This window comes from Rhineura floridana, chromosome 3 (assembly GCF_030035675.1).
Source record: "Rhineura floridana isolate rRhiFlo1 chromosome 3, rRhiFlo1.hap2, whole genome shotgun sequence".
NCBI lineage: Eukaryota > Metazoa > Chordata > Lepidosauria > Squamata > Rhineuridae > Rhineura > Rhineura floridana.
This window is the reverse complement of record NC_084482.1, coordinates 232,037,611-232,061,486: the sequence shown is the minus strand read 5'-3', so window position 1 is coordinate 232,061,486 and position 23,876 is coordinate 232,037,611. Positions and strand designations below refer to the sequence as shown.

General features: G+C 46.6%; 1 protein-coding gene across 4 annotated transcripts; it reads left to right on the top strand.

Moving 5' to 3' along the window:
- Positions 1-1,741: 1,741 nt before the first annotated feature.
- On the top strand, positions 1,742-13,576 carry LOC133381942 (uncharacterized). 4 transcript variants are annotated; one of them, XM_061621558.1, is made up of 10 exons: positions 1,742-1,987; positions 3,631-3,768; positions 5,319-5,396; positions 8,790-8,870; positions 9,443-9,532; positions 10,848-10,925; positions 11,095-11,460; positions 11,723-11,818; positions 12,445-12,594; positions 12,761-13,576. In XM_061621558.1, the coding sequence occupies exons 2-10, from the start codon at positions 3,735-3,737 to the stop codon at positions 12,853-12,855; spliced, it is 1,068 nt and encodes a 355-aa protein (XP_061477542.1). In that variant the 5' UTR covers positions 1,742-1,987; positions 3,631-3,734; the 3' UTR covers positions 12,856-13,576. The 4 variants fall into 4 exon arrangements, with proteins under 4 accessions (XP_061477542.1, XP_061477538.1, XP_061477539.1 ...); XM_061621554.1 differs by having other exon boundaries at positions 1,743-1,987; positions 12,756-13,568; XM_061621555.1 differs by lacking the exon at positions 1,742-1,987 and adding an exon at positions 2,255-2,408 and having other exon boundaries at positions 12,756-13,569.
- The last annotated feature ends 10,300 nt before the right edge of the window (positions 13,577-23,876 follow it).

Sequence of the window (23,876 nt, the reverse complement as noted above, 5' to 3'; positions counted from 1 at the left end):
TCCTGCATGCCTGTCTGTCTAACATCTTTTATTCCAGGCACGCAGAGGAGACCAGAGGCAGATTATCTTAAATCCAGGGTAGGAACATGTGGATATAAGCGGTCCCTTAAGTATACTGGCCCAGGGCCGTTTAGGGCTTTAAAGGTCAGAACCAGCACTTTCAATTGGGCCCGGAAACAAATTGAGATCCAGGGAGTTCCCAGCATAGCTACCAGTGTCCCGAGGGTTGGAAGGGGGACCAGAAGGGATGCAAGCACAAAGATGTCTTATATCCCTTTCCCTGTGACGGCCAGTCTGCCTCCCACCACTCTTATGTCCAATATTACCTCAGTGGCAGGCCCCTGACTACTCCTACCCTGGCACATGTTAAAAGAAACTTGACACTGGAGCCTTGGCTACAGGTGGCTCTTATGAAGGGGAGCTCTTGCTGTTGCAGGGAGTAGCAGTCGACACCTGAGGAAGCCTGCAGATGGAGTTGTGCAGGAGGCCACAGCAGCAAGGTGTAGGTTCTGCTGGGTTTCTCTCACCTCTCAATTTATGGCGACCCCATGAATCAGTGACCTCCAAAAGCATCTGTCATGAACCACCCTGTTCAGATCTTGTAAGTTCAGTTCTATGACTTCCTTTATGGAATCAATCCATCTCTTGTTTGGCCTTCCTCTTGTCTTTTGGAGTGAGTCATGTCTTCTCATTATGTGTCCAAAGTGTCATGAAAACCTGAATTCAAGATGGTTGTGTAGCAAGGAATTGTGGGGTTTCATTTGTTAATGTGGGATCTTAACAAGTTAACATTTCATTTCTGTATTAGAGCTATGAGTTGGCAGTTTTATTTCCCAGCTGTGGGTAGTTAGAGGCCCACCACTTATCCGTAGAAGCCGGGCTCCATCAAGGTTGCAAAGTCTGGGAAGTTTTACTACTAGCAGAAACCAGTAATGATTTGAAACGAATGCTGATGAAAGTGAAAGAGGAAAGCACAAAAGCAGGACTACAGCTGAACGTCAAAAAGACCATAGTAATGACAACAGAAGATTTATGCAACCTCACAGTTGACAATGAGGACACTGAACTTGTCAAGGATTATCAATAACTTGGCACAGTCATTAACCAAAATGGAGACAACAGTCAAGAAATCAGAAGAAGGCTAGGACTGGGGAGGGCAGCTGTGAAAGAACTAGAAAAGGTCCTCAAATGCAAAGATGTATCACTGAACACCAAAGTCAGGATCATTCAGACCATGGTATTCCCGATCTCTGTGTGTGGGTGTGAAAGTTGGACAGTGAAAAAAGCGCCTAATAAAAATCAAGAAATCTCACATGTATTGTGTACGCTTCAGAACATGATTTGCACAGTCAATTGTCAGCAGCAGCTCAACAGAGAATGGCTTCCTTGAATTTGTTTGATCGATTTCTCTTGAATATATTTGATGGTTGAAATTCTAGTATAATGCAGAGGGAGGGGGTTGGGGCAATGGTTGTCTCGGGTATTTCTGTATTTCTCTTCTGTCCTTTTTTGTTTTTGTTTTCTTCCACTGCTTTGTTTACTGATTCATAATAAAAATCAAGAAAATAAATATAAATTGACTTAAATGACTTACAGCGTTCACTTCACTGTACAAGATGTTCATTTACCTTCTGCAGGTACTTTAAAGTGTGGAAAGAGCTTAAGTCACATCTCATTAAATGCTGTTTGCAAAAAGCGCTTTGGCAACAGGGCGTAGCAGGAACCTCCGCGCCTGCGCCCTGGATTTGCCCCAGGGGCAGAGCCTGCAAGACGTTGGCCCAGAGCGCGCCTGGCATTCAGTCCTCCAGAGGGGAAAGGAACTGAGCTTTGTTTGCTAGAGAGGCAGGATGTGGTCATGCAAATGGGAGGGAGGGAGACAACAGTGAAGCAAGGAAGCAAACAGGCTTGATTAATTTCCTAAGAGGAGGAGGAGGAAGGCTGAATCGTGGCGAGGACGCAAGAGAAAGGAAGAAGTGCAGCAGTGGGGGTGAGAAAGGGTCAGGAGTTTGCCTTTGGGGGTGGAAAGAGGGGGAGAGCCTCCCCCCCACATCTCCCCTGGGAATTCATGGGGGGGAAGTCGCTTGCATGCAACCCAGCTGCAACATTGGGGGCCGGACAGCTGCAGCGCTTCCATCGCACACACGTGTGCCATCAACAAAGATGGCGGCGGAGGCTTCATTTCCCCTTAGGGAAACCACGGCCACCATCTTCATTAAGGGCAATGGTAAAGACTATACTGGTAGGGGGCCGGGGCGGAGCGTGCGGGGGACGCGTATGTGCATGCATGTGCACACCCACCCAGCCACTAGGGGGGTCAGGGTAAGCTGATGCCCAAGGGCCCCCGCATGCCTGGAGCTGGTCCTGCCCCCCCAAACACCTTGGACGAGAAAGCAGACCAAATAAAAAGAGTAAGCAAGGAAATAAGTAAGCAGTATTTTCCCCACATACAAACGGGGCTGTTTTATTGTTCATTCTGTCCACAGTGTGTTTCTGTGAGCCCATTTCTTCACTGCGGTAGTTCCTGGGAGGAAACATGCTTTTTGTAGAATCATAGAGTTGGAAGGGACCTGTAAGACCATCCAGTCAAACCCCCAGCTCAGTGCTTACCCTCTCCCGCAAATGCACTTTGCCCCTTCTTGGGATCTCCTCAAACCTTACCCCCCCATTGTAGATACTCTGTCTCTGTCTCTCTGTCTCTCTCTGTCTGTCTGTCTGTCTCTGTCTCTCTCTCTCTCTCTCTCACACACACACACACACACACACACCCCACCACCACCACCACCCCAGCACAATCATTATCTCCCTGCCTTTCTGACCTTACAACATTGTTGCTGCTCCTGAAGGTTGAGGAGGGGGAAATCAGCCCCCATTTCCCACTCTGTGGCCCTTGGAGGAAGGTCTGAATAAACATGTGTGGCCAGCAAATAAGCTCATCTCAGTCGTCCAAACTGCAGCCCTGCAAGGTAGGCAAGAGTGGTGTCAGCCTCCCGCTTTGCACCCCAGCTGCTCACTTTAGAAAAGAGGCCAGTTTTATTTCATTAGAAATTAAATGATCAGAAAGTCATTTACTTGAGGAATTGGGAAGAGTGGCCAGGGATGATATTTTTGAAAGTTGGCTGTGTTTTTGTGAGCTTCATGGAAACAGAGGAAGGTGCCTTATATTGACTTGGTCCACCTAGCTCAGTATTGTCTACACTGACTGGCAGCTGCTGTCCTGGGTTTCAAGCAGGGAGCCTTTCCTTGCCCTGCCTGGAGATGCTGCTGAGAATTGAACCCAGGACTTTTTGCATGCAAGGCAGATGTCCTTCACCTAAATGGCCGTGTTGAGAAGTTCTGGATTTGATCCTAAAGTTTTGCTCTTTTGGGGAATGGGCCAAGGTAAATGCCCTTTCTGCTTACGGCGTCCACAGCCCTCCAGTCTCAAAACCAGCTGTGGGAACCCTTTCTGGGTCTGTGGGCCAGATCCTTACTGGACCCTCCCCTCAGGATCCAACTTTGACATGTGGGAGGAGCGCTTTGAGTGCTGTGAGTGATTGAAGCGCACCCTGTTGCCCTTCCCCTTTCAAGCTGGACGCAATGGTCTGTGCGGAAGAGGCCGTCTCTTGAGCAGAGGGCATGTTCTTCTTCCAGGGTCTGGTGAACTTTGAGGAGGAGGAGGAGGCAGCAGCTGTGCATTTCACGGAGGAGGAGTGGATCTCCTGGATCCGGGCCAAAGCGATCCGCGCAGGGAAGCCATGGAGGAGAATTATGAGATTGGAGCCTCTTTCAGTAAGGAGACACATTTTCATGACTGATAGATGTTGAAGGCCATTTGTACCAATGATGCATGGAGTGGAAAGTCAGTTTCTCACTAGGGATTCTGGGAGCTGTAGTCCAAACTCCACAGTGGGAATTGCTGCTCCCTTGGAGCTTGGGAGAGTCCTCTCTCCCTCCCTCTGTCCAGTGTTTGCCTTTGGGGCCTAGGCACCCCTGTGCTTAGTCTGTGAGCAGGGCTGGTGCCTGCCTGGATCCTATCCCCACACATCGGAGTCGAAGTCCTTGCCAGTTCCCAAGACAGCCCTAGTGCAGTTTCTGCAAGAATGTTGCTGCATTCCACATATTGTTGTGTGTTTTGGTTGAGGAAGATTCTCTGGAGAAGCTGTGCATATAGATGCCACTGAAGAAGACTTGTTTCAAGTCGAAATGTGTTTGGCAAATTATTTGAGATGTGTTGTGCATTTTATCCTTGCATTTTATATTTCTGTATTAGCACACCTCTGCCTTTTATTGCTGTGTTGTCATTGGGAGTGTCTGTACATCTTGTCTACAGAGCTAGCAGTTCACATCACACTCTGTGTGGTAAATTGCAGGTGAATTAGAAATTGGACATTATTGTGTTCTCAGCCATAGAATATATTTTCCATCATTCATTTCTACATATATTTTTCAGAATCATACCATGACTTAGACCTTCACTTTATGTGGTTTTGCCTATTTTGTCTAATTCAGCATCTGCATGGTTGGTACCATAGATGGATTATGGGGGGTAGGGGGTGGGGGGAGAAACACTCTTTCTGACAAATTTCTCATAACCCCACCCACCACCCCCATTGCTGGAGCCCTTTCGATATGCAAATTATACTGAATCATAAACTGGAAGTTAAAATTAAGCTGCCATCCCAAACATGCTTGCGTCAGAGTTGATTCCTCAAAATCAATAGGACGTTTTTCAGAGAAAATGCATTTAGGAAGGGAGCATTTATTTATACGCAACACACCATCATTTCCCTTCCAGAGATCCAAACCATATACTCTGGCCCTTTTCTGTCTCTTCCCGACGCCAGCATTGATATTTGCATCATATACATTCTCAAGCTACGTCACTGAAAAGCTTATGGGAGCATTTCTGGCTACATGAATATCTTGCGGTGGCTTCACTCTTAATCTCCATGGAGAAAGGTTTCCTCCAGAAGTGTAAATGTGAAGCGCAGCCTTGGCTCCCTTTTGGAGGCGGAGGAGGAGGAGGAGGGTGGAGCTCTCAGGGCTGTTTTTCACTCTCTTTGTGACGAGATGATGTTGTCCAAATGAAAACAGCTGGGTTGGCTGAGTTCCACCGTGCCCTCCCCAACAGGCAGTTCAGGTTGGGTGTCATATCCAGTGAGCGCATGTTCCCAAGTGCCAGGCTGACCCTGCTGGGACCACACGGCCCTGTCCTCTTCAGAGGGTGCAGGAGTTAACATGTTCCAAACAAACCCTCCTCTTAGCTACAAATGGCTTGACTTGGAATGGCTGAATATCTTGTGGTCAAAAGTAACTAGTCCTGTCTGTTTCCTTGGAAGAATCGGAGCTGAATTCCTGTTTGGAAGACGGAGAGGATCTTCTTATTCAGGTTCCCAAAGAGGAGGAGACCTCAGCAGGTCGGTGCTTAGCTGTGCTGTGGGGCCCCTTTTGGTCTGGGAATTGAAGCTTTTTTCTGTTCCTGAGTAATATCATCCAGGGGAGAGTCACCCATCAGGCTGTGAATTCTCCTGGTGGACATCTCGGATGGTTTTAAAAGGGGCTAAGGAAAATGGCTTCATCCCCAGTCTGTGTCTGTTGGAATTACTTTTTAAGATGTTTTTGTTTTAATATATTTAAAACCGTGTTTTTAATGATGTGTTTGAGAGTGTTTTTAGTGTTTTCGCTTGCCACCCTGGGCTTCTACTGGGAGGAAGGGCGGGATATAAATCTAAATGAATAAATAAATGCATGGAAGAGACGGCTCTCAAGGGCCACCAGTCCTGATGTTTATAGGCCACCTCCAGAATCAGGGGAAGAGCAGCAGGAGATGTGCTTTCTCTCTGGCTTGAGGGCCTCCCTGTGTGTCTAGTTGGCGCCTGTGGGCCAGGCTGGCTCCAGGCTTTTTTTGGGGGGGGTGTCTTGGGGACAGGGTATCAATGAGGCCCTTATTCCCTCCCTTTCCTCCTCAGACCACACCCCTCCTCCCCTTGGCCCCAGCCCTTTAATATAAAATAATATGGCAACCCCCTAAAAAGAGGAGGGGAACCTTTAAGAACATAAGAAGAGCCTGCTGAATCAGGCCAGTGGCCCATCTAGTGCAGCATCCTGTTCTCACAGTGGCCAACCAGGTGCCTGGGGGGAGCCCGCAAGCAGGACCCGAGTGCAAGAACACTCTCCCCTCCTGAGGCTTCCGGCAACTGGTTTTCAGAAGCATGCTGCCTCTGACTAGGGTGGCACAGCACAGCCATCATGGCTAGTAGCCATTGATAGCCCTGTCCTCCATGAATTTGTCTAATCTTCTTTTAAAGCCGTCCAAGCTGGTGGCCATTACTGCATCTTGTGGGAGCAAATTCCATAGTTTAACTATGCGCTGAGTAAAGAAGTATTTCCTTTTGTCTGTCCTGAATCTTCCAACATTCAGCTTCTTTGAATGTCCACGAGTTCTAGTATTATGAGAGAGGGAGAAGAACTTTTCTCTATCCACTTTCTCAATGCCATGCATAATTTTATACACTTCTATCATGTCTCCTCTGACCCGCCTTTTCTCTAAACTAAAAAGCCCCAAATGCTGCAACCTTTCCTCGTAAGGGAGTCGCTCCATCCCCTTGATCATTCTGGTTGCCCTGTTCTGAACCTTTTCCAACTCTATGATATCCTTTTTGAGATGAGGCGACCAGAACTGTACACAGTATTCCAAATGCGGCCGCACCATAGATTTATACAACGGCATTGTGATATCGGCTGTTTTATTTTCAATACCTTTCCTAATTATTGCTAGCATGGAATTTGCCTTTTTCACAGCTGCCGCACACTGGGTCGACATTTTCATCGTGCTGTCCACTACAACCCCGAGGTCTCTCTCCTGGTCGGTCATCGCCAGTTCAGACCCCATGAGCGTATATGTGAAATTAAGATTTTTTGCTCCAATATGCATAATTTTACACTTGTTTATATTGACCATTTTTCTGCCCATTCACTCAGTTTGGAGAGGTCTTTTTGGAGCTCTTCGCAATCCCTTTTTGTTTTAACAACCCTGAACAATTTAGTGTTGTCAGCAAACTTGGCCACTTCACTGCTCACTCCTAATTCTAGGTCATTAATGAACAAGTTGAAAAGTACAGGTCCCAATACCGATCCTTGAGGGACTCCACTTTCTACAGCCCTCCATTGGGAGAACTGTCTGTTTATTCCTACTCTCTGCTTTCTGCTTCTTAACCAATTCCTTATCCACAAGAGGACCTCTCCTCTTATTCCATGACTGCTAAGCTTCCTCAGAAGTCTTTGGTGAGGTACCTTGTCAAACGCTTTTTGAAAGTCTATGTACACTATGTCCACTGGATCACCTCTATCTATATGCTTGTTGACACTCTCAAAGAATTCTAATAGGTTACTGAGACAGGACTTTCCCTTGCAGAAGCCATGCTGGCTCTGCTTCAGCAAGGCTTGTTCTTCTATGTGCTTAGTTAATCTAGCTTTAATAATACTTTCTACAAGTTTTCCAGGGACAGAAGTTAAGCTAACTGTCCTGTAATTTCCAGGATCCCCTCTGGATCCCTTTTTGAAGATTGACGTTACATTTGCCACTTTCCAGTCCTCAGGCACGGAGGAGGACCCAAGGGACAAGTTACATATTTTAGTTAGCAGATCAGCAATTTCACCTTTGAGTTCTTTGAGAACTCTCGGGTGGATGCCATCCGGGCCCGGTGATTTGTCAGTTTTTATATTGTCCATTAAGCTTAGAACTTCCTCTCTCGTTACCACTATTTGTCTCAGTTCCTCAGAATCCCTTCCTGCAAATGTTAGTTCAGGTTCAGGGATCTGCCCTATATCTTCCACTGTGAAGACAGATGCAAAGAATTCATTTAGCTTCTCTGCAATCTCCTTATCGTTCTTTAGTACACCTTTGACTCCCTTATCATCCAAGGGTCCAATTGTCTCCCTAGATGGTCTCCTGCTTTGAATGTATTTATAGAATTTTTTGTTGTTGGTTTTTATGTTCTTAGCAATGTGCTCCTCAAATTCTTTTTTAGCATCCCTTATTGTCTTCTTGCATTTCTTTTGCCAGAGTTTGTGTTCTTTTTTATTTTCTTCATTTGGACAAGACTTCCATTTTCTGAAGGAAGACTTTTTGCCTCTAAGAGCTTCCTTGACTTTGCTCGTTAACCATGCTGGCATCTTCTTGGCCCTGGCGGTACCTTTTCTGATCTGCGGTATGCACTCCAGTTGAGCTTCTAATATAGTGTTTTTAAACAACTTCCAAGCATTTTCGAGTGATGTGACCCTCTGGACTTTGTTTTTCAGCTTTCTTTTTACCAATCCCCTCATTTTTGTGAAGTTTCCTCTTTTGAAGTCAAATGTGACCGTGTTGGATTTTCTTGGCAATTGGCCAGTTACATGTATGTTTAATTTAATAGCACTGAACTGCAGATTCCATCAGCTCCTGCAAGGATGGCCAATGATTAGGGGTGATGGGAGTTCAGCAGCATCTGGAGGGCCACAGGATCCCCACACCTGGTATAATATAATCTGCAAATGCAAACGCACTTACCTGGCAGGGTGTCCCATTGGACTGGGTGGGGCTTACTTCTGAATGGGTGCAACATTTATTGGGGTAATTTACACCCACAGTGGCAAGAGTTCTCATCCTTTTACCTCGATTCTAAATGTGGTTCTTCCTATCCCGCTCCCAGAATTAAAAATCAAAATGCTTCCTCCTCTTAGATTCGAGGTTGTAGAAATGGTTGGATATGGAATCCCTAACTTTTTATGTTGTTGTTACATTTAACTCATCTTGTCTGTTTCCTTGAAAGAACGAGACCTCGCTTCCTGTAAGGAAGAAGAAAGTCTGTTTATCCAGGTCCGCAAAGAAGAAGAGGAGGAGACCTCAGCAGGTTGGTGCTTAGCTGTGCTGTGGAGCCTCTTTTGGTCTGGGGATCGAAGCATTTTTCTGTTCCTGAGTAATGTCATCCAGGGGAGAGTCGCTCATCAGGCTGTGAGTTCTCCTGGTGGACATCTCGGATGGCTTGAAAAAGGAAGCTGGATAGATGCGTGGAAGAGAAGGCTCTCAAGGGCTAAAAGTCATGATGGCTGTAGCCTTCTGTCCTTGTTTTTTTAGAAGATGTTTTGTTTTAAAGGTGATTTCGGTGCGTCATCATTTTTTTGCCCCCCTGGATTCCCTTTGGAAGGAAGGACAGGATATAAATTTTATTAGTATTATTAGGACTGATTGTGGGATTCCCATACACATCGATTCAGGCCCTGTGGAGATGGTGGACTAGACAGGCCTTTGGTTTGATCAAGCTCATCTCATGCTATAAAGAGGAAGGTTGGCCATCAGGTTGAAGTTCCCCTTCCGTCCACTGAGAGATTCCCAAAATTAAAATATCTGGCTTGGCTTCCAGATCCTGACAGTCTGAAGGAGACCCAGCTAGTACCGAAAGTAACTTGTGTGTTTCCTTGAAAGAGCTAGGCTTCATTTCCTGTTGGGAAAGAGGAGGAGAAGAAGATCCACTTGTCCAGGGTCTCAAAGAAGAGGAGGCGGAGACATCAGCAGGTAGTGCTGTGGGGCCCTTTGTGGACACAACATCTCATTTCTCGGAGTTTCTCTTCATCCACAGACCTTGAGTTGCGAAGGAAGAAATGGTCCCATCCCACCCAGGATTCTGGGCAGGACTGTGGACCATTGATCTTAAGAAGAGGTGCAGTGGTAAATTTTGGAATGCAGGAGCCCCAAACATTCAAACCTAACTCTTCTGTCCCAAACATGTTTATCTGGCACTTAATTTCCAAGTTAAAGACTATTAAACTTTGAATAGGTAATACTTGCAGCGGCACCAGATTCTTCCCATTCTCTGTGGTGTGTGTAGATTGGGTTACTCGCTTTCGTTGTCAGGGACTATTTGAACCACAGACTCCTTTTTCTGGTTGTGGATCCTGCAGACTACTTGATGGCTGGTCCTTCCTTTAAGAAAGGGGGCAGACAGTCGAAGAGGGCGTCTTTATACCTCCTTCTCCAGCTCTTGGATTTTATTTCCTTGAAGCCCAAAGTAAAAGCGAGGCCATGCATGCTCTGCAAGAGGGTCCCTGTCTCGCAGTCATGCAGCTGAGATCTTGCAAGGCTGCACCTGCCTGAAGCCAAATTCAGCATTAATTGTAAAAATGAGCCCCTCTGAACAAAAGTGGGTCTTGCTTCTCATTAAGCCCTGCATCAAATGGAGCTAGAAGCTTATCAGCACAGATATTATCTGGCAAAGCTACACAGCTCAGGTTTTGCACAGGTTTTTATATGAACCTGTTTTTAACCCAAGAATCATTCTACAGCATATTTATTGGTTTATTTAAAAATGTATAGCTCACTTTTCGAGGAAGGCAATGGTAAACCACCTCTGAATACCCCTTAACATGAAAACCCTATTCATAAGGTTGCCATAAGTTGGGATCTATTTGAAGGCAGTCCATTTCCATTTTCTTTTTGAGGAACTTCTTCCACACAGGAGCTGACAATTTCCAATAAAAGCCAAACTTCACTGGAAAAATAATATATATATATAAACAGAATATAAGACCTAATAAGGATCATAAAAACAGTAATTAAGAATTCTTGGGAGGGGGAGGACAAAAAGCTTTCAACAAACTTGGAAAGCGTAACAACGTCTGGGCTTGTTTCACTTGAAAGGGACGAGAACTCCACAGAAATGCTGGCTCTACAGCGCTCAAAGCATGTGGCCCGAGTTGCGGGCTGTTGGCAAGGCTTCACCCCTTTGCTCTCGTTCAGAATGTTTTGAGCGTTCAGATTTGATTTGGAATGCCCAAATACTTTGTGGTCAAAAATAACTAATCTTGCCTGATTTCCTTTTTTTTTTTTAAAGAACCAGACCTCATTTCCTGTTGGGAAGAAGAAGATCCGGTGATGCAGGAACCCAAAGAAGAGGAGGAGACCTCAGCAGGTAGATTTACTTATTTATTATTTAATTTATATCCCGCCCTTCCTCTCAGGAGGAGCCCACATGCTTAGCAATGCAAACATGTGTGTTTGTTGGTTAGGACACCCAACACTGAACACTCCCTGAAAGTCTGTGAAACTCTCCGCAAACTTTCTCCTGTCTTCCTGCACAGCCAACACCCGGGAAGCAATGCCGCTCGCTGCCATTCGCAAGGGGAGGTATTGGCGCCCCAACGAGATCCTCCTCATGCTTTCTTTCCTCAAGAATTGTAGGAAAGCGGTGCGACTTATGGGGAGCACCCCCCTTCTGACAGCTCCAATTTTTCGTTCGGTGGCACGTCAGCTGGGGGACGCTGGGTATGTGCGCACAGCAGCACAGGTGCGTTCGCGGTTCAAGAGACTGAAAGCAGACTTTTTTGCTGCAATGGAAAAATTCCAAGGGCCTCCCCCACCGCAGAAAAGACCACCGTATTTCAAACAGCTTTACTGCTTGTGGAAGGAAGGGGGGCGTCCTTCGTGGGTGGATCGGCGGCCGGCTGGTAAGCACACTTATTTATCTGCTTCTGTAGCACTCTCTGCAATAATGTCCCCTGCGCTGCTTTGGATATTTGTGACAGGCTCATGCGTTGAGAACTGCCATTCATAACAAATTTCTATTGTGTGGCCACACAGTGAATGATCGAACAGTATTTATCTTGGGGTTGGTTACCTGCTGCTGTGCACAGCACTAGGAGATATACATGTGATGTAATGGCAGGTTTAATTCCTAAGTGCATTAACAATTGCCCTCTCAACCCACAGTGCATCCACAACCAGAGCAATTGTCCTCGGAAGAGGAGGTGCAGGAAGCACAACGTGAAGAGCACCAGCGTGCTCAAGAGGGGGACTCTTCTTCTGGTAGGCCAATTTGCTGACATCCTGATGTCAAAACATTGTAGCACGGGTGGGGCTGACGAAACAGAAGAATCCCAAAAAAGGAGGGGTGACAGCACGGAAACACGTAACACACCAAAAAGTGCAATGGGTAACAGTTCCTTTGGGACTGTGGCACGGAAGCCATGGCTTGAAGGCCACACTGTGGTGCTTGCAATTCCTGTGTAATTCTCCAGGGTTGCATGGTCCACCCAAACATACCCTAAACACTGTTTTGATGTATGGGGAAATGGCATGCCACAACTTCGGCCAGGGGAGATGTGCATAGGGCAAAGGGGCACTGTTGTCCCACAAATAACACTGCTGCACAATGACCATTGGCATTGTGCAGCTGTTGGAAGCGCTGAAGCCAAAACCAAGCGTCTATGGAGTTGATGCAGTGGACGGAAATGTGAAACCTAAACATAATGACTCTTCCCCTAAAAACCTTGGGAATACATGCATACCAAAGACATATTTGGCTTGCCATTCTTTGCTAGTATCGTTAAGGATACCTAGCAACAAATCATACGAAACACAATGCATAGCATTGAATGAATGCTGGCTGGTTGCGACATTAAATGATGGTCTCTGTATTGCTTACATTGCAGGGGAATGCCCACCAGACAGCCCGAAGCAACCAGTGTGGTATGTTGACATCTGTACACAAACGGAGACGGTGACAGGATCAACACAGACCACAGTTCTTGCGGATGTCATCTGCAGAACACAAGTCATTGAGAGCAAATTTTTCACTCTAGGTGAGTTTAGTTTATATTGCCAAAGGTGTGGGTTCAGCAAATTTCCCTGACATTAACACAGCACACAAGCAACCTAAGTCCATGATGTCCCTATGAATGGGAGCTGTAGGCACTGTGCATTAGTGGACCATTGACGGCTAATGCTTCCATTGCTTTGACAGCACAGCAGTTGGAGACCCGAGTAAAGGCCCTCGAGGACGTCATGACACAAATGCAGCACATGTGGGTTGCTGGACTCGACCAGAGGTTGAAAGTGATTGAGGACTCATTTTATAGAGCACAAGCAGTGGCAAGGCAGGCTCCTGTCCACCGTTAAAATTTTACAATTCAGAACCGGCCAGAGAGACAGACTTTTCCTTTTTTTTGCACATGCCTTTCCTGGATGATGAGCGAGCTGGTCAGTTGCCACACATAATTCCAGAATGTTATCTCCACAACCTCTTCCACTGCACTTGGTCGGAGAAGTGTGAACCTTGCTCTGCAACGAGCCATGCTTTGGCTCCTTCAAGGTTCTTTAATATTGTTTGGTCTGCCGGCTCTTAACATGTTGACCCTAGGCCAAGATTTGCAGAAGACTGCCTTTGGTGCCATGCAATTTAACTTGCTTTAAGTAAAGGGGGGAGACTCTGTGTTAAGTTTAGTTAGTAACTTTGTGTTGCACTGGTTCTGACTATGCCTCTGTGCATCAAGAACCTGTGTTTTGTTTACATTTCTGGTGTTTCTGTGTGCCCTGCCAGCTCACGTTGTTTACCGTTCTCATCCCAGCTACGGTATAACTCCCACTTGGGACCCCTCTCACAATGGCCATTCCAGGTTGTTTTGGTATGAATAACAACATGAGTAACTTTTATTAGAGCATATATGTTGTCTTTGTTTATGATACTGTCTAAACTGTTATAATTTGTGGTGCTCAGGTTTTTTAATCAGTGAAAGTAAAACTTCATTTGAAAAAAGGAACGCCTCATTTAACACGTGGAGAAAACAACACACCAACCATCCAACACACCAACCATCTAGCCCTATGCACCAACCATCCAAAATGCCAGGTGCATCATCGTGAGCATTCTGCTGTGGTGGCACATGTAATGCTTTGCCGGGTACATTGCTGCTTACATTGTGGGTGAATGCTCCCCAGCGAAAAATGTGCACGCACAGAACCACATCCCATGTTATATCACTATTTGTGAGAAAAGTGGGGTTGGCTGCTCCTTGGCCCGAGACAGATCCTGTATCTGAAGGAGAAGAGAAAGTCGGGCAAGTGCAGGTGTTGTTTCTGGAGTGCATACAGAAAAACCAGACGGTGGAATTCCAACTTTACCCTGCCCAACCGCTAAAGATAGCGAAGACCTCTTGGAGGCCAAAGAGCAGGTCTTCAGTATCTTTTCAAGTTCTGCAGGGGGAAATGGGAATGACCCCACTTGGAATTCCTCTATGCAATCGTTCAACAACACCTGACTTTCTCTTGTCCTTCAGATACAGGACCAGTCTCTGGCCGTGGACCAGGCTCCCCTTAAAAGAAACAAGGTGAAAACAAGGTGAAGGTGAGCACACTATATCCCCATAGTGTTGTCAACATCATTGAGTGAACAGAAATTCATTCCCACTCGCTGGCGGAGCTCGTGAAAAAAACCAAGACCACTGGGATTGCATCAATCACGCAGGGGCTGACAGGAATTGGAATGCACTAAACATTACTGTTGCTTGTGACGTCCTTCCCTGGCACCACCTGTGAAGCTCTCACTTTGTGGCTACCAGCAGACAGGAACGTCAGGTTTATTCTTACCCTTTACTGCACTGGCACCGATCTCAAAAGATCCCACTGCTAGGCAGCACCACCCGACACTCTGTAACCCTTTTAGCCAACAGACTGTGCCTTAGTCTCTGCCAGGCTATCTCGATACCTTATGTCTATGGGTATGGGTAATTCCCACCCACCCCTGCAGCCTCTTGCACTGAAGCGTACAGCCCTGGGTTTCTCTGTGGGACTGGATACACTTTCCTCCAATCCGCCGCTGCCACCATTCGATACAATTGTTCAGCCTTGGTTACTTTGCTATTCCCCCTGGTATGTGTTTCCCAGCTGAAGGAATCAGGCTTTTATTTAACCAAGAAATATTTATTTAGTATTAGAAATAACAAGATTACTTAAGACTTTGTTTACAAGCTTATGGTTTCATTTATATTCTGTTATGTACTTGACTTCTTACTAATTGCCTCAGAACTCCGACTCACTCTCAACAACACCAAACACCATCCACCTCCCAATTCACCACCTCAATCCACCACCAATTCACCACCTCCCAGATTCAACTGTCATTCTTCCATTTATACTCCCAGCCATTCAAACGCTCAGCCAATCATCCAGCATTATACTGCTCATGTACTCCCCTCCTCTTTCACTCCACTTACCATATGTCTTCTATATAACCAGCACTTACCATATTTACAATATAAGCAGGAACATCACATTGGTCTCGTGAAGCATTTTTTTAAAAAGGAAGCCTAGGGGCTGTATGACTTTGGCTTTCTCACAGGTCTAGCTCTGTGCAAAAAGTGTGGGGTTGACGCAAGTGGCGCAATTGATGGGGCAACTAACTGCGATGCACACACTTCGGTGGAATGTTTGTTGACACTGCCACCTATCTCTTGGAGGATGCCTGATTTGCGACACTGAAGACAATATGTCAGCATCAATGACAGTATCGTCATCAGACTCCCCACTGGAATACATGCCGTTCTCAGGAGAAGGTGGCAAATGACAACATTGTTGCCTTGTGGTGTTTGCCTTGGAAGATGGTCTTGTAGGACTTAAGGGGTGCCCCTTGTTTTCCTTTCCAGTGGCCTTGGTTGGTCTTTTCCTCTTCCCACTACGATTGGTGTTATGGGCACAGGACGGGTCTGTAAGGTGCTGCAGTGGCACACTGCTGGTTTCTGTTGTGTGTCTCCCACCATTCCCACCTGCATTGACACCGCTTGCAGCACCATTGTGTTGTTCCAGGTAACTGCGGGTCAATGTTTGCAGACTGGACGCAAGGACACTTACTGTCGATACGATGCCATCCATTCTCTCCAAGTACATGTCTGTCCAGCATGCTCTGTGCAGCTCTCTCGTCCATCTTGGAAAGTCGTTGACGGGATAGGTCATTGCTTTCCCTCATTAGCATCATGAAGTCAATCAATCAAATCAAATTTATTATACGGTCAGAGACCCGTTAAACATATACAAATTAAAAAAAGAATTAAAACAAACAAGCATATAAAATAAGAGTAGCAGAAAATGCCAAAGTTACATTTGTCAACACACGGAGTTAGTGATATTTTCACAACGTAAGGATTGAGCCATATGGAGAAACTTGGCAACCCCGAGCGATATGAATTTGTCAGTGCCGCTTAGAAGGAGCTTCAATTTGTCCGGGATTGTACCTGATTGTGACAGGTTTGTGATCAAAGGATTTAGAAATTTGGCGTGTGCAATAGAATAAAAAGGGCAAGTAAAAAGCACATGAGAGAGGGATTCGATTTCGTTAAGTCGGCAGGGGCAGAGACGGTTGGCTTGCGGAATACCCCGAAAGCGGCCTTCAAGGAGGGCTGACGTTAAACAGTTGAACCTGGCCCTAGCGAAGACTAATCTATAACGTGGGAGGTCGAGGAATTCAAGATACGGGGCGGGAGAGGGGGAGGAAAACCTCAGACCAGAATATAGAGGGGAACAGGTTGTGGCAGCCTTGGCTGTATCCCGCTGGAGATCTATGTCCTTTAATCGCCTATTGATGGATACTTTGATTGAGTTTAGATCAAATGAGGTTAAGGATTCCAATGGAAGGCCGAGGGAGGAAAATTTATGCTGCATCGCTTTGGCCCAGGAACTGCTGAAGCAGTCAAACTGCATGGCATGAAGGTATCCCAACGCGGGGTTGAGAGAGGCCATCTTGGACCAGAAACAAAGTCTTCAGGACCAAGACAGACATTCTAAAGAGGACAGCCCAGCCCCGACTCTTAAAACTGCGTTAGGGACGCAGCGGGGGACACCAAAGATGGAATGGAGGAAATTGGAAAGAATGGCCTCAATTCTGGAGCAGAAGTTCACAATCCATATTGGACTTCCATAGAGGAGTTGAGGGATGATCTTAGCGGCAAAAACTCTGGTAACAGCAGGAATAAATTGTCCACCTTTAGAGAGGAAATAACAAAGTAACGCTTTGGCCACTATCCTGGCCGAGGCATCGGAGGAGCGGATGTGGGAAATCCAAGATAGTGAGGAATGAAATGTGATCCCCAAGTAGTTATATTCCCTAACCTGGGAGATCCTCTGACCATTAATTCTCCATACTGGGGTGCCAAGGCGCAAGGAAAAAATCAAAATCTTAGTTTTTGAGAAATTAATGGTCAGAAGGTTTAGATCACAGTAGGCCATATAAGTACGAAGGAGCCTTCTAAGGCCTATTCTGGATAAGGACAAAAGAGCCGTGTCGTCGGCATAGAGTAGTCATGGACTGCATCATGAAGTCATCATGTTCACTTGCTGCCGTTCTCTCTCTCCAAATAGAGTCCTCTTTGGCCTCTTCCAATATTGACATGAGGAGCATGTCGGTTCTGCTTCCTTTCGGCTTCTTACATCGCAGTTCCACAAGACGCACTGCTGGTGACAGTGTTGCTATTCGGTTGTGTATGGCTGGGTCTGTGAATTGATCAACGTTACATGTTAGTGGTCTCTGCAATGATGGCAAGCATTGTTCAATGACAGAAGCAAGAGGGTACATAATTTCTCTCACATAGGAGGACTAACAGTACTTGACAGTTATAACCATCCCCACAAGACAACGTACCAACATTTAAGAACATAAGAAGAGCCTGCTGGATCAGGCCAGTGGCCCATCTAGTCCCAAATGCTGCAACCTTTCCTCGTAAGGGAGTCGCTCCATCCCCTTGATCATTCTGGTTGCCCTCTTCTGAACCTTTCCAACTCTATAATATCCTTTTTGAGATGAGGCGACCAGAACTGTACACAGTATTCCAAATGCGGCCGCACCATAGATTTATACAACGGCATTATGATATCGGCTGTTTTATTTTCAATACCTTTCCTAATGATCGCTAGCATGGAATCTGCCTTTTTCACAGCTGCCGCATACTGGGTCGACATTTTCATCGTGCTGTCCACTACAACCCCGAGGTCTCTCTCCTGGTCGGTCACCGCCAGTTCAGACCCCATGAGCGTATATGTGAAATTAAGATTTTTTGCTCCAATATGCATAATTTTACACTTGTTTATATTGAATTGCATTTGCCATTTTTCTGCCCATTCACTCAGTTTGGAGAGGTCTTTTTGGAGCTCTTCGCAATCCCTTTTTGTTTTAACAACCCTGAACAATTTAGTGTCGTCAGCAAACTTGGCCACTTCACTGCTCACTCCTAATTCTAGGTCATTAATGAACAAGTTGAAAAGTACAGGTCCCAATACCGATCCTTGAGGGACTCCACTTTCTACAGCCCTCCATTGGGAGAACTGTCCGTTTATTCCTACTCTCTGCTTTCTGCTTCTTAACCAATTCCTTATCCACAAGAGGACCTCTCCTCTTATTCCATGACTGCTAAGCTTCCTCAGAAGTCTTTGGTGAGGTACCTTGTCAAACGCTTTTTGAAAGTCTAAGTACACTATGTCCACTGGATCACCTCTATCTATATGCTTGTTGACACTCTCAAAGAATTCTAATAGGTTACTGAGACAGGACTTTCCCTTGCAGAAGCCATGCTGGCTCTGCTTCAGCAAGGCTTGTTCTTCTATGTGCTTAGTTAATCTAGCTTTAATCATACTTTCTACCAGTTTTCCAGGGACAGAAGTTAAGCTAACTGGCCTGTAATTTCCAGGATTCCCTCTGGATCCCTTTTTGAAGATTGGCGTTACATTTGCCACTTTCCAGTCCTCAGGCACGGAGGAGGACCCAAGGGACAAGTTACATATTTTAGTTAGCAGATCAGCAATTTGACATTTGAGTTCTTTGAGAACTCTCGGGTGGATGCCATCCGGGCCCGGTGATTTGTCAGTTTTTATATTGTCCATTAAGCTTAGAACTTCCTCTCTCATTACCACTATTTGTCTCAGTTCCTCAGAATCCCTTCCTGCAAATGTTAGTTCAGGTTCAGGGATCTGCCCTATATCTTCCACTGTGAAGACAGATGCAAAGAATTCATTTAGCTTCTCTGCAATCTCCTTATCGTTCTTTAGTACACCTTTGACTCCCTTATCATCCAAGGGTCCAATTGTCTCCCTAGATTTGCACACGCGTCTTCTGTTTCGTCATGTTCCGGTAGAGCCGCACCTACTTCCAAACCTTCTGGAGACATGGAGAGACAATAAGGCAAAAATAGTTAAACGAAAAATGCAGTTTGTCCTAACATAAGTGATTGGGAACATACAGCTGTTGTGGTCCTGGCGGTTTACAAATGAGTACCTATTGGCAGTCTTCCACGGGAATAGTGGTTTGGTTAGAAGAATATTGGGTCTCCATGACGCTGGCAGCACCTTGGAACATGCTAATGCCCAGAGTTAGAAGAGCACCGTTGGTGTCACTGGGGGGCGATTGACAGATGTTGATGCAGTATGGGTGGACTCCAGTATACATTTTTTCCCCAAGGAATGATTCAGAGGACAGGATGGTTTGGGGAAATTGTTAGTAAGTTGTAGCACTTCAACAGGGCAAATCTTTGGGCAACACATGTTTGCAATGAGGGGAAAATGGGCATCCCCCTTACTTATGCATTTTTTGGAACAGGGAGAGCATAGGTAATTGTGGTTTGTCAAGTACAACTCAAACAATGGACTGGCTGATGTGGGTAGCACTTCTAAAAGTTGCTTTTGAAAACTGGGCAAACATAGTGGTGATTGTGCAAGAGGCATGCGTAGCAGAGAGGACTGCATATTTGTATGCCAATGACCTCCACATCAATTACACTGCAAACAAGAAAGATAACCAAAGTGGACATACAGAGAGAAGAGCCACTACCACAGTCTCCGCCACGCAAGATGTTGCATTTGCTTCTTTCTGTGCATTGATGTGAGACACAAGATGCATTGCGGCACAGTGTAAACGTCGAGTGGCCAGTGTTACACAACCACCTACACATGAAGGTGACTGTGTGACTTTTGCCAATACAGGCCACTCAGCCACAGAGGAAGGAAATGGCCAACCAAAACAATTTCACAACATGAGATGAAAGTAAGGTTACCTTGCAGCTGAGTGCACACGTCTTCATGTCTAGGCTCATGTCCAGGGTCTTCATTGGCTGCTGTTTCTGTCCCTGAAAGACAAACGTAATATCCACTTCTGCCACCATGCATGCTATTTCAAAATTCATTCAAAGACATATCAGTCATAGCATTCCAAAGAAAGCAGTGGGAGCTACAGACTTGCAGCATTTCTCCAGGAGTGGGTGGCCAAACATTGACTCTGGATCCGAAGAGGAGGGAGGCGGCCAGGCAGAACCACAATTGTCTCCTGGCCCTCCTCAGACTGAAGAGTTCTCCCCAACTCACCCCTTGGTACCAACCTGGGACTGAAACACTTTCCGAGGGGTGAATGTCTAAAGGAGGATTATTATTATTAAAGGAGGAGGTTCTTAAGAGGGAAAAGCACTTTCAATGGTTTTGGCCAACTCCCTTTCGGATGAGTAGGAAGAGCACAGGTCTAATTTACGACAGAGAAAACTGAATGTTTATTTTGTCCAGGAAGGGGCTTTCGTGATGGTTTTGTTGGAATTAAGCAAGTAAACTAAGTAGAGGTTCTGACCAGCCTTCTGGATTAGCAGGGTGTCCCCTGGAGGTGGGAGTGACGTTTGTTTTGTGCAAATGTGTCGCTCTTTGGCCAGGTGTGCCGCAGTTATGGCTGATGGCGAAAAGCGAGTCTCTCAGCTGAGACAGAGAGAGAGAGAGAGATGCCAACTGCAGCTCAGGGGCAGAGCCTCTGCTTGGCTTGAAGGAGGATCAGTCAAGCTCAATCCGTCCTCAGCAGTTCCACAAAGGGCAAGAAAGACTCCCTCTCTGAAACCCCAGAGAGACACTGCCGGTCAGTGCAGACATTACAGTAAAGGAAACATTGAACTAGGCTGACCATGAGGCAATTCCCTTGTAACCCCAGGGAGCTGGTGGCAGCCGTATCAGTCCACAAGAGCAGCCAAGACTTTTGCAGCCCTTGAAGTGAACTTTTTGCAGCCCAAGGGCTCCTTTCCTGTTGGAAGTGGGGCAAGAGCTACTCCTGGTTTGGTCTTTTGCTTGTGTTCTAGAAGGGAGATAGAGCTAGAGTCCTGCAGCTGGCTAGGCTTGGCTACCTTTACCTGTGCTGTGCTCTGACTGACCTGCCCCTCCTCCTTCCACCCTTTCCTTTTCTTCTTCGACTGTCTGAGAGAGAGGAGACACCTTTGTCTCTGCTCTCTCTCTCCTGAGTCATGAGGGCGACTCCCAAGCCTGGGCTTTGTGCCTCCAACTCAGTTAGTCTGCTTTATTTCAATACAAGTTTACACAACAAGAAGCCTCAGCTCTGTCTGTTGAACTTCCCACCGCATGTGTCTCTGAGCGCAGGGCGAAGGGGGGGGCCCTGGCCAGTCCCTCGTCTCCCCCCTCCGATAGAAGGGGGTTGCTAACTGTCAGTTCACACACAGGAGGTGGAGGAGCCCCACTGAGAGGCTTCTGATGAAACAGGCTGAACTCCCACTGGGGCGACTGGAGTTGGGGAGCTGAAGTGGCAAAGGCGGCACTGGGGCTCTCTCTAAGCTGGACCTGCTACTTGGACCCTCCCTGAGTGACTCATCCCAGTCCACATCCTCATCCTCTGACTCACCCCACCCGTCCACTGCTGCCTGGGGGGGGCTCACAACAGTGATGTGGCTGCAAAAAAGGCAAATGCTATTTTAAGCTGCATTAACAGAAGCATTGTTTCCAAATTGCATGAAGTACAGTTCCCCTCTCTTAGGCAATAGTTAGGCCTCATCTTGAGTACTGCTTCCACTTCTGGACACCACACATGAAGGAGTGTCCAGATAAACTGGAACAGGTTCAGAGGAGGGTGACGAGGATGATCAGGGGACTGGAGACAAAGCCCTATCAGGAGAAAGAACTGGGCATGTTTAGCCTGGAGAAGAGAAGATTGAGGGGGTAGGATAGCACTCTTTATTATTATTATTATTAAATTTTATTTATACCCTGCCTTTCGGCCAAAGGCCATCGAGGCAGCTTACAAAGAAAAATAAACACAGGTATAAAAATACGATATAAAATACAATAAAAATACAATAAAAGCAATACAATTTACAAAAATTAATTTAAATAACAAACAACATTATCATTATTGGCACCGCCAAGAAAGAGGAGGTGGTGTTGGGGAGGTGGTGTTGGGGAGGCGGTGTTGGGGAGGCGGTGTTGGGGAGGCGGTGTTGGGGAGGCGGTGTTGGGGAGGCGGTGTTGGGGAGGCGGCAGCTCCCCAGAGGCAGAAGGGCGACAGGCATTTGTTACAGCAAAGCTGTTCAAGAAGAGTCTGTCCTTCCCTAAGGTAATCAGATGCTTCAGTTGCAAAGGAAAACAACTTGGCCTCTCAGCGAGCATACAGTACAACTCAAACTGTTTCTTAATACCTCTGCTTACTTTTTCCATTCTGACATGTGCTAAAGCACTTGAATTCCTCCTGCAAAATGGTGACAGTGGGCACATACCCACGGATGGTGGTGGAGCCCATGGTGCTTCTTCTTGGGCACTGGTGGTCTTTCTGTCCCCAACGGCAATGCAAAGCCTCTGCTTTAGTGTGTGAAGAACAAAGCACTAACTTTGTTTAGGAAAGGCAAGAGGCAAGTTGTCTCACTCTGTGGTCTGACAGGTCCTTCCTCTTACATCATTCCCCTTCCTGCATTCAGCAGGGAAGGTTTCTGAATGACACAGCTCCTCATCTTCTTAGTGCCTTACCTCCAGGCTTCAACTAATCTGGCATGATTATTGTGTGTTTAGATGCATGTACTCTTCAAGTACTCGAAAGGTGGCCGCACAGAAGAGGGTTGGGATCTCTTCTCAATCATCCCAGAGTGCAGGACACGGAATAACGGGCTCAAGTTGCGGGAAGCCAGATTTTGGCTGAACATCAGAAAAAAACCTCCTGTTACAGAAGTACAATGGAAGCAATGACCTAGGGAGGTGTGGCCTCTCCAACCCTGGTGGCATTCAGGGGGCAGCTGGACAGCCACCTGTGAGGTATGCTTTAATTTGGATCCTTGCGTTGATTGGGGGGGTGGACTTGATGGCCTGTTAGGCTCCTTCCAACTCTATGGTTCTAAGGATACTTGCTGGGACAGGGGGCAGAATAACAACCTTGGCAAGAGGAAAGAAGTGGGTCCCTCTCCAGAAGAGGGATGAGGGAGGGTCCCCACCAGGATGGGCAAATAAACCTCCCAGTCAGTGGGGCAGTGGAATCCACTCCGGGTTTTCCCAGGAGCTTTCCAAGAAGCTGAACCTTCTGGGCATCTCAGCTGATGCCTGCTGTGATCCCTGCAGCAGACGATTTCTTACCTGGTAATTTGCGCATCATATTTGAGCTTTCATGACATACCAGGTGGCTCTGGAATTCTGGTGGAATGTAGTGTAAGTGTGACACTAATTTCTTCAATAAATGATACCAGAAATAATCCGTTAGCAAGGCTGGGAACCCAGAAGATGGCGGGAGTGTTTTGCTAGCTGCTGCCGCTCATGTGACAGTCGTGGCGATAGGACAAGATGCTAGACCTCCTATGCAGTGGGGAAGAGTGTGCATGGGTGAGGAATGAAAACAAGCTATGTAATGTCAGTATATCAGCTGAAAAAGCTGCTGTTCCTTATTGCAACAGGTATTGCAGTGTGAAAGCGATTTTAGAAATCGGGACAGAAGCGTGACCTTTTTAAATGGTTAAACTAGCGCTATTAGTCCCATGTGTGAAAGCAGCCACAGACTGGAAGGATTGATCCCTCTCGGGAGGGAGGGAGGGAGGAGAAAAGGACGGGGGGGAAGGGAAAAAGAGATCCTGGTCTCAGAGGCTGCAGGCGGGAAGGGGGAGCAGCGTAGCTGGGATCGGAGGGAGGAACTTAAGGCAGCAAAAGTTTCCCGCTCCAAATAGCTCCACTCTTTCTTACGCCCATTTCTTGGTGCGCTCCCTCTGCTGTGGGACGTAGAGCGACCTCCCAGAGAAAACCTTTACAAGCCAGACCCAGGCAGGCACCTCACTGGTGGGACAAGAGCAGGGAGGGCGCCACTGCTGGGCCAAGGGCTATC

Excerpts from the sequence above, each read along its gene's own strand:
- LOC133381942 (XM_061621555.1), top strand. The coding sequence starts at position 3,735 with ATGGAGGAGAATTATGAGATTGGAGCCTCTTTCA. Across the intron at positions 11,461-11,722 it reads GGTGGATCGGCGGCCGGCTG|TGCATCCACAACCAGAGCAA; the intron begins GTAAGCACACTT and ends CTCAACCCACAG. Across the intron at positions 12,595-12,755 it reads GAGCAAATTTTTCACTCTAG|CACAGCAGTTGGAGACCCGA; the intron begins GTGAGTTTAGTT and ends TTGCTTTGACAG.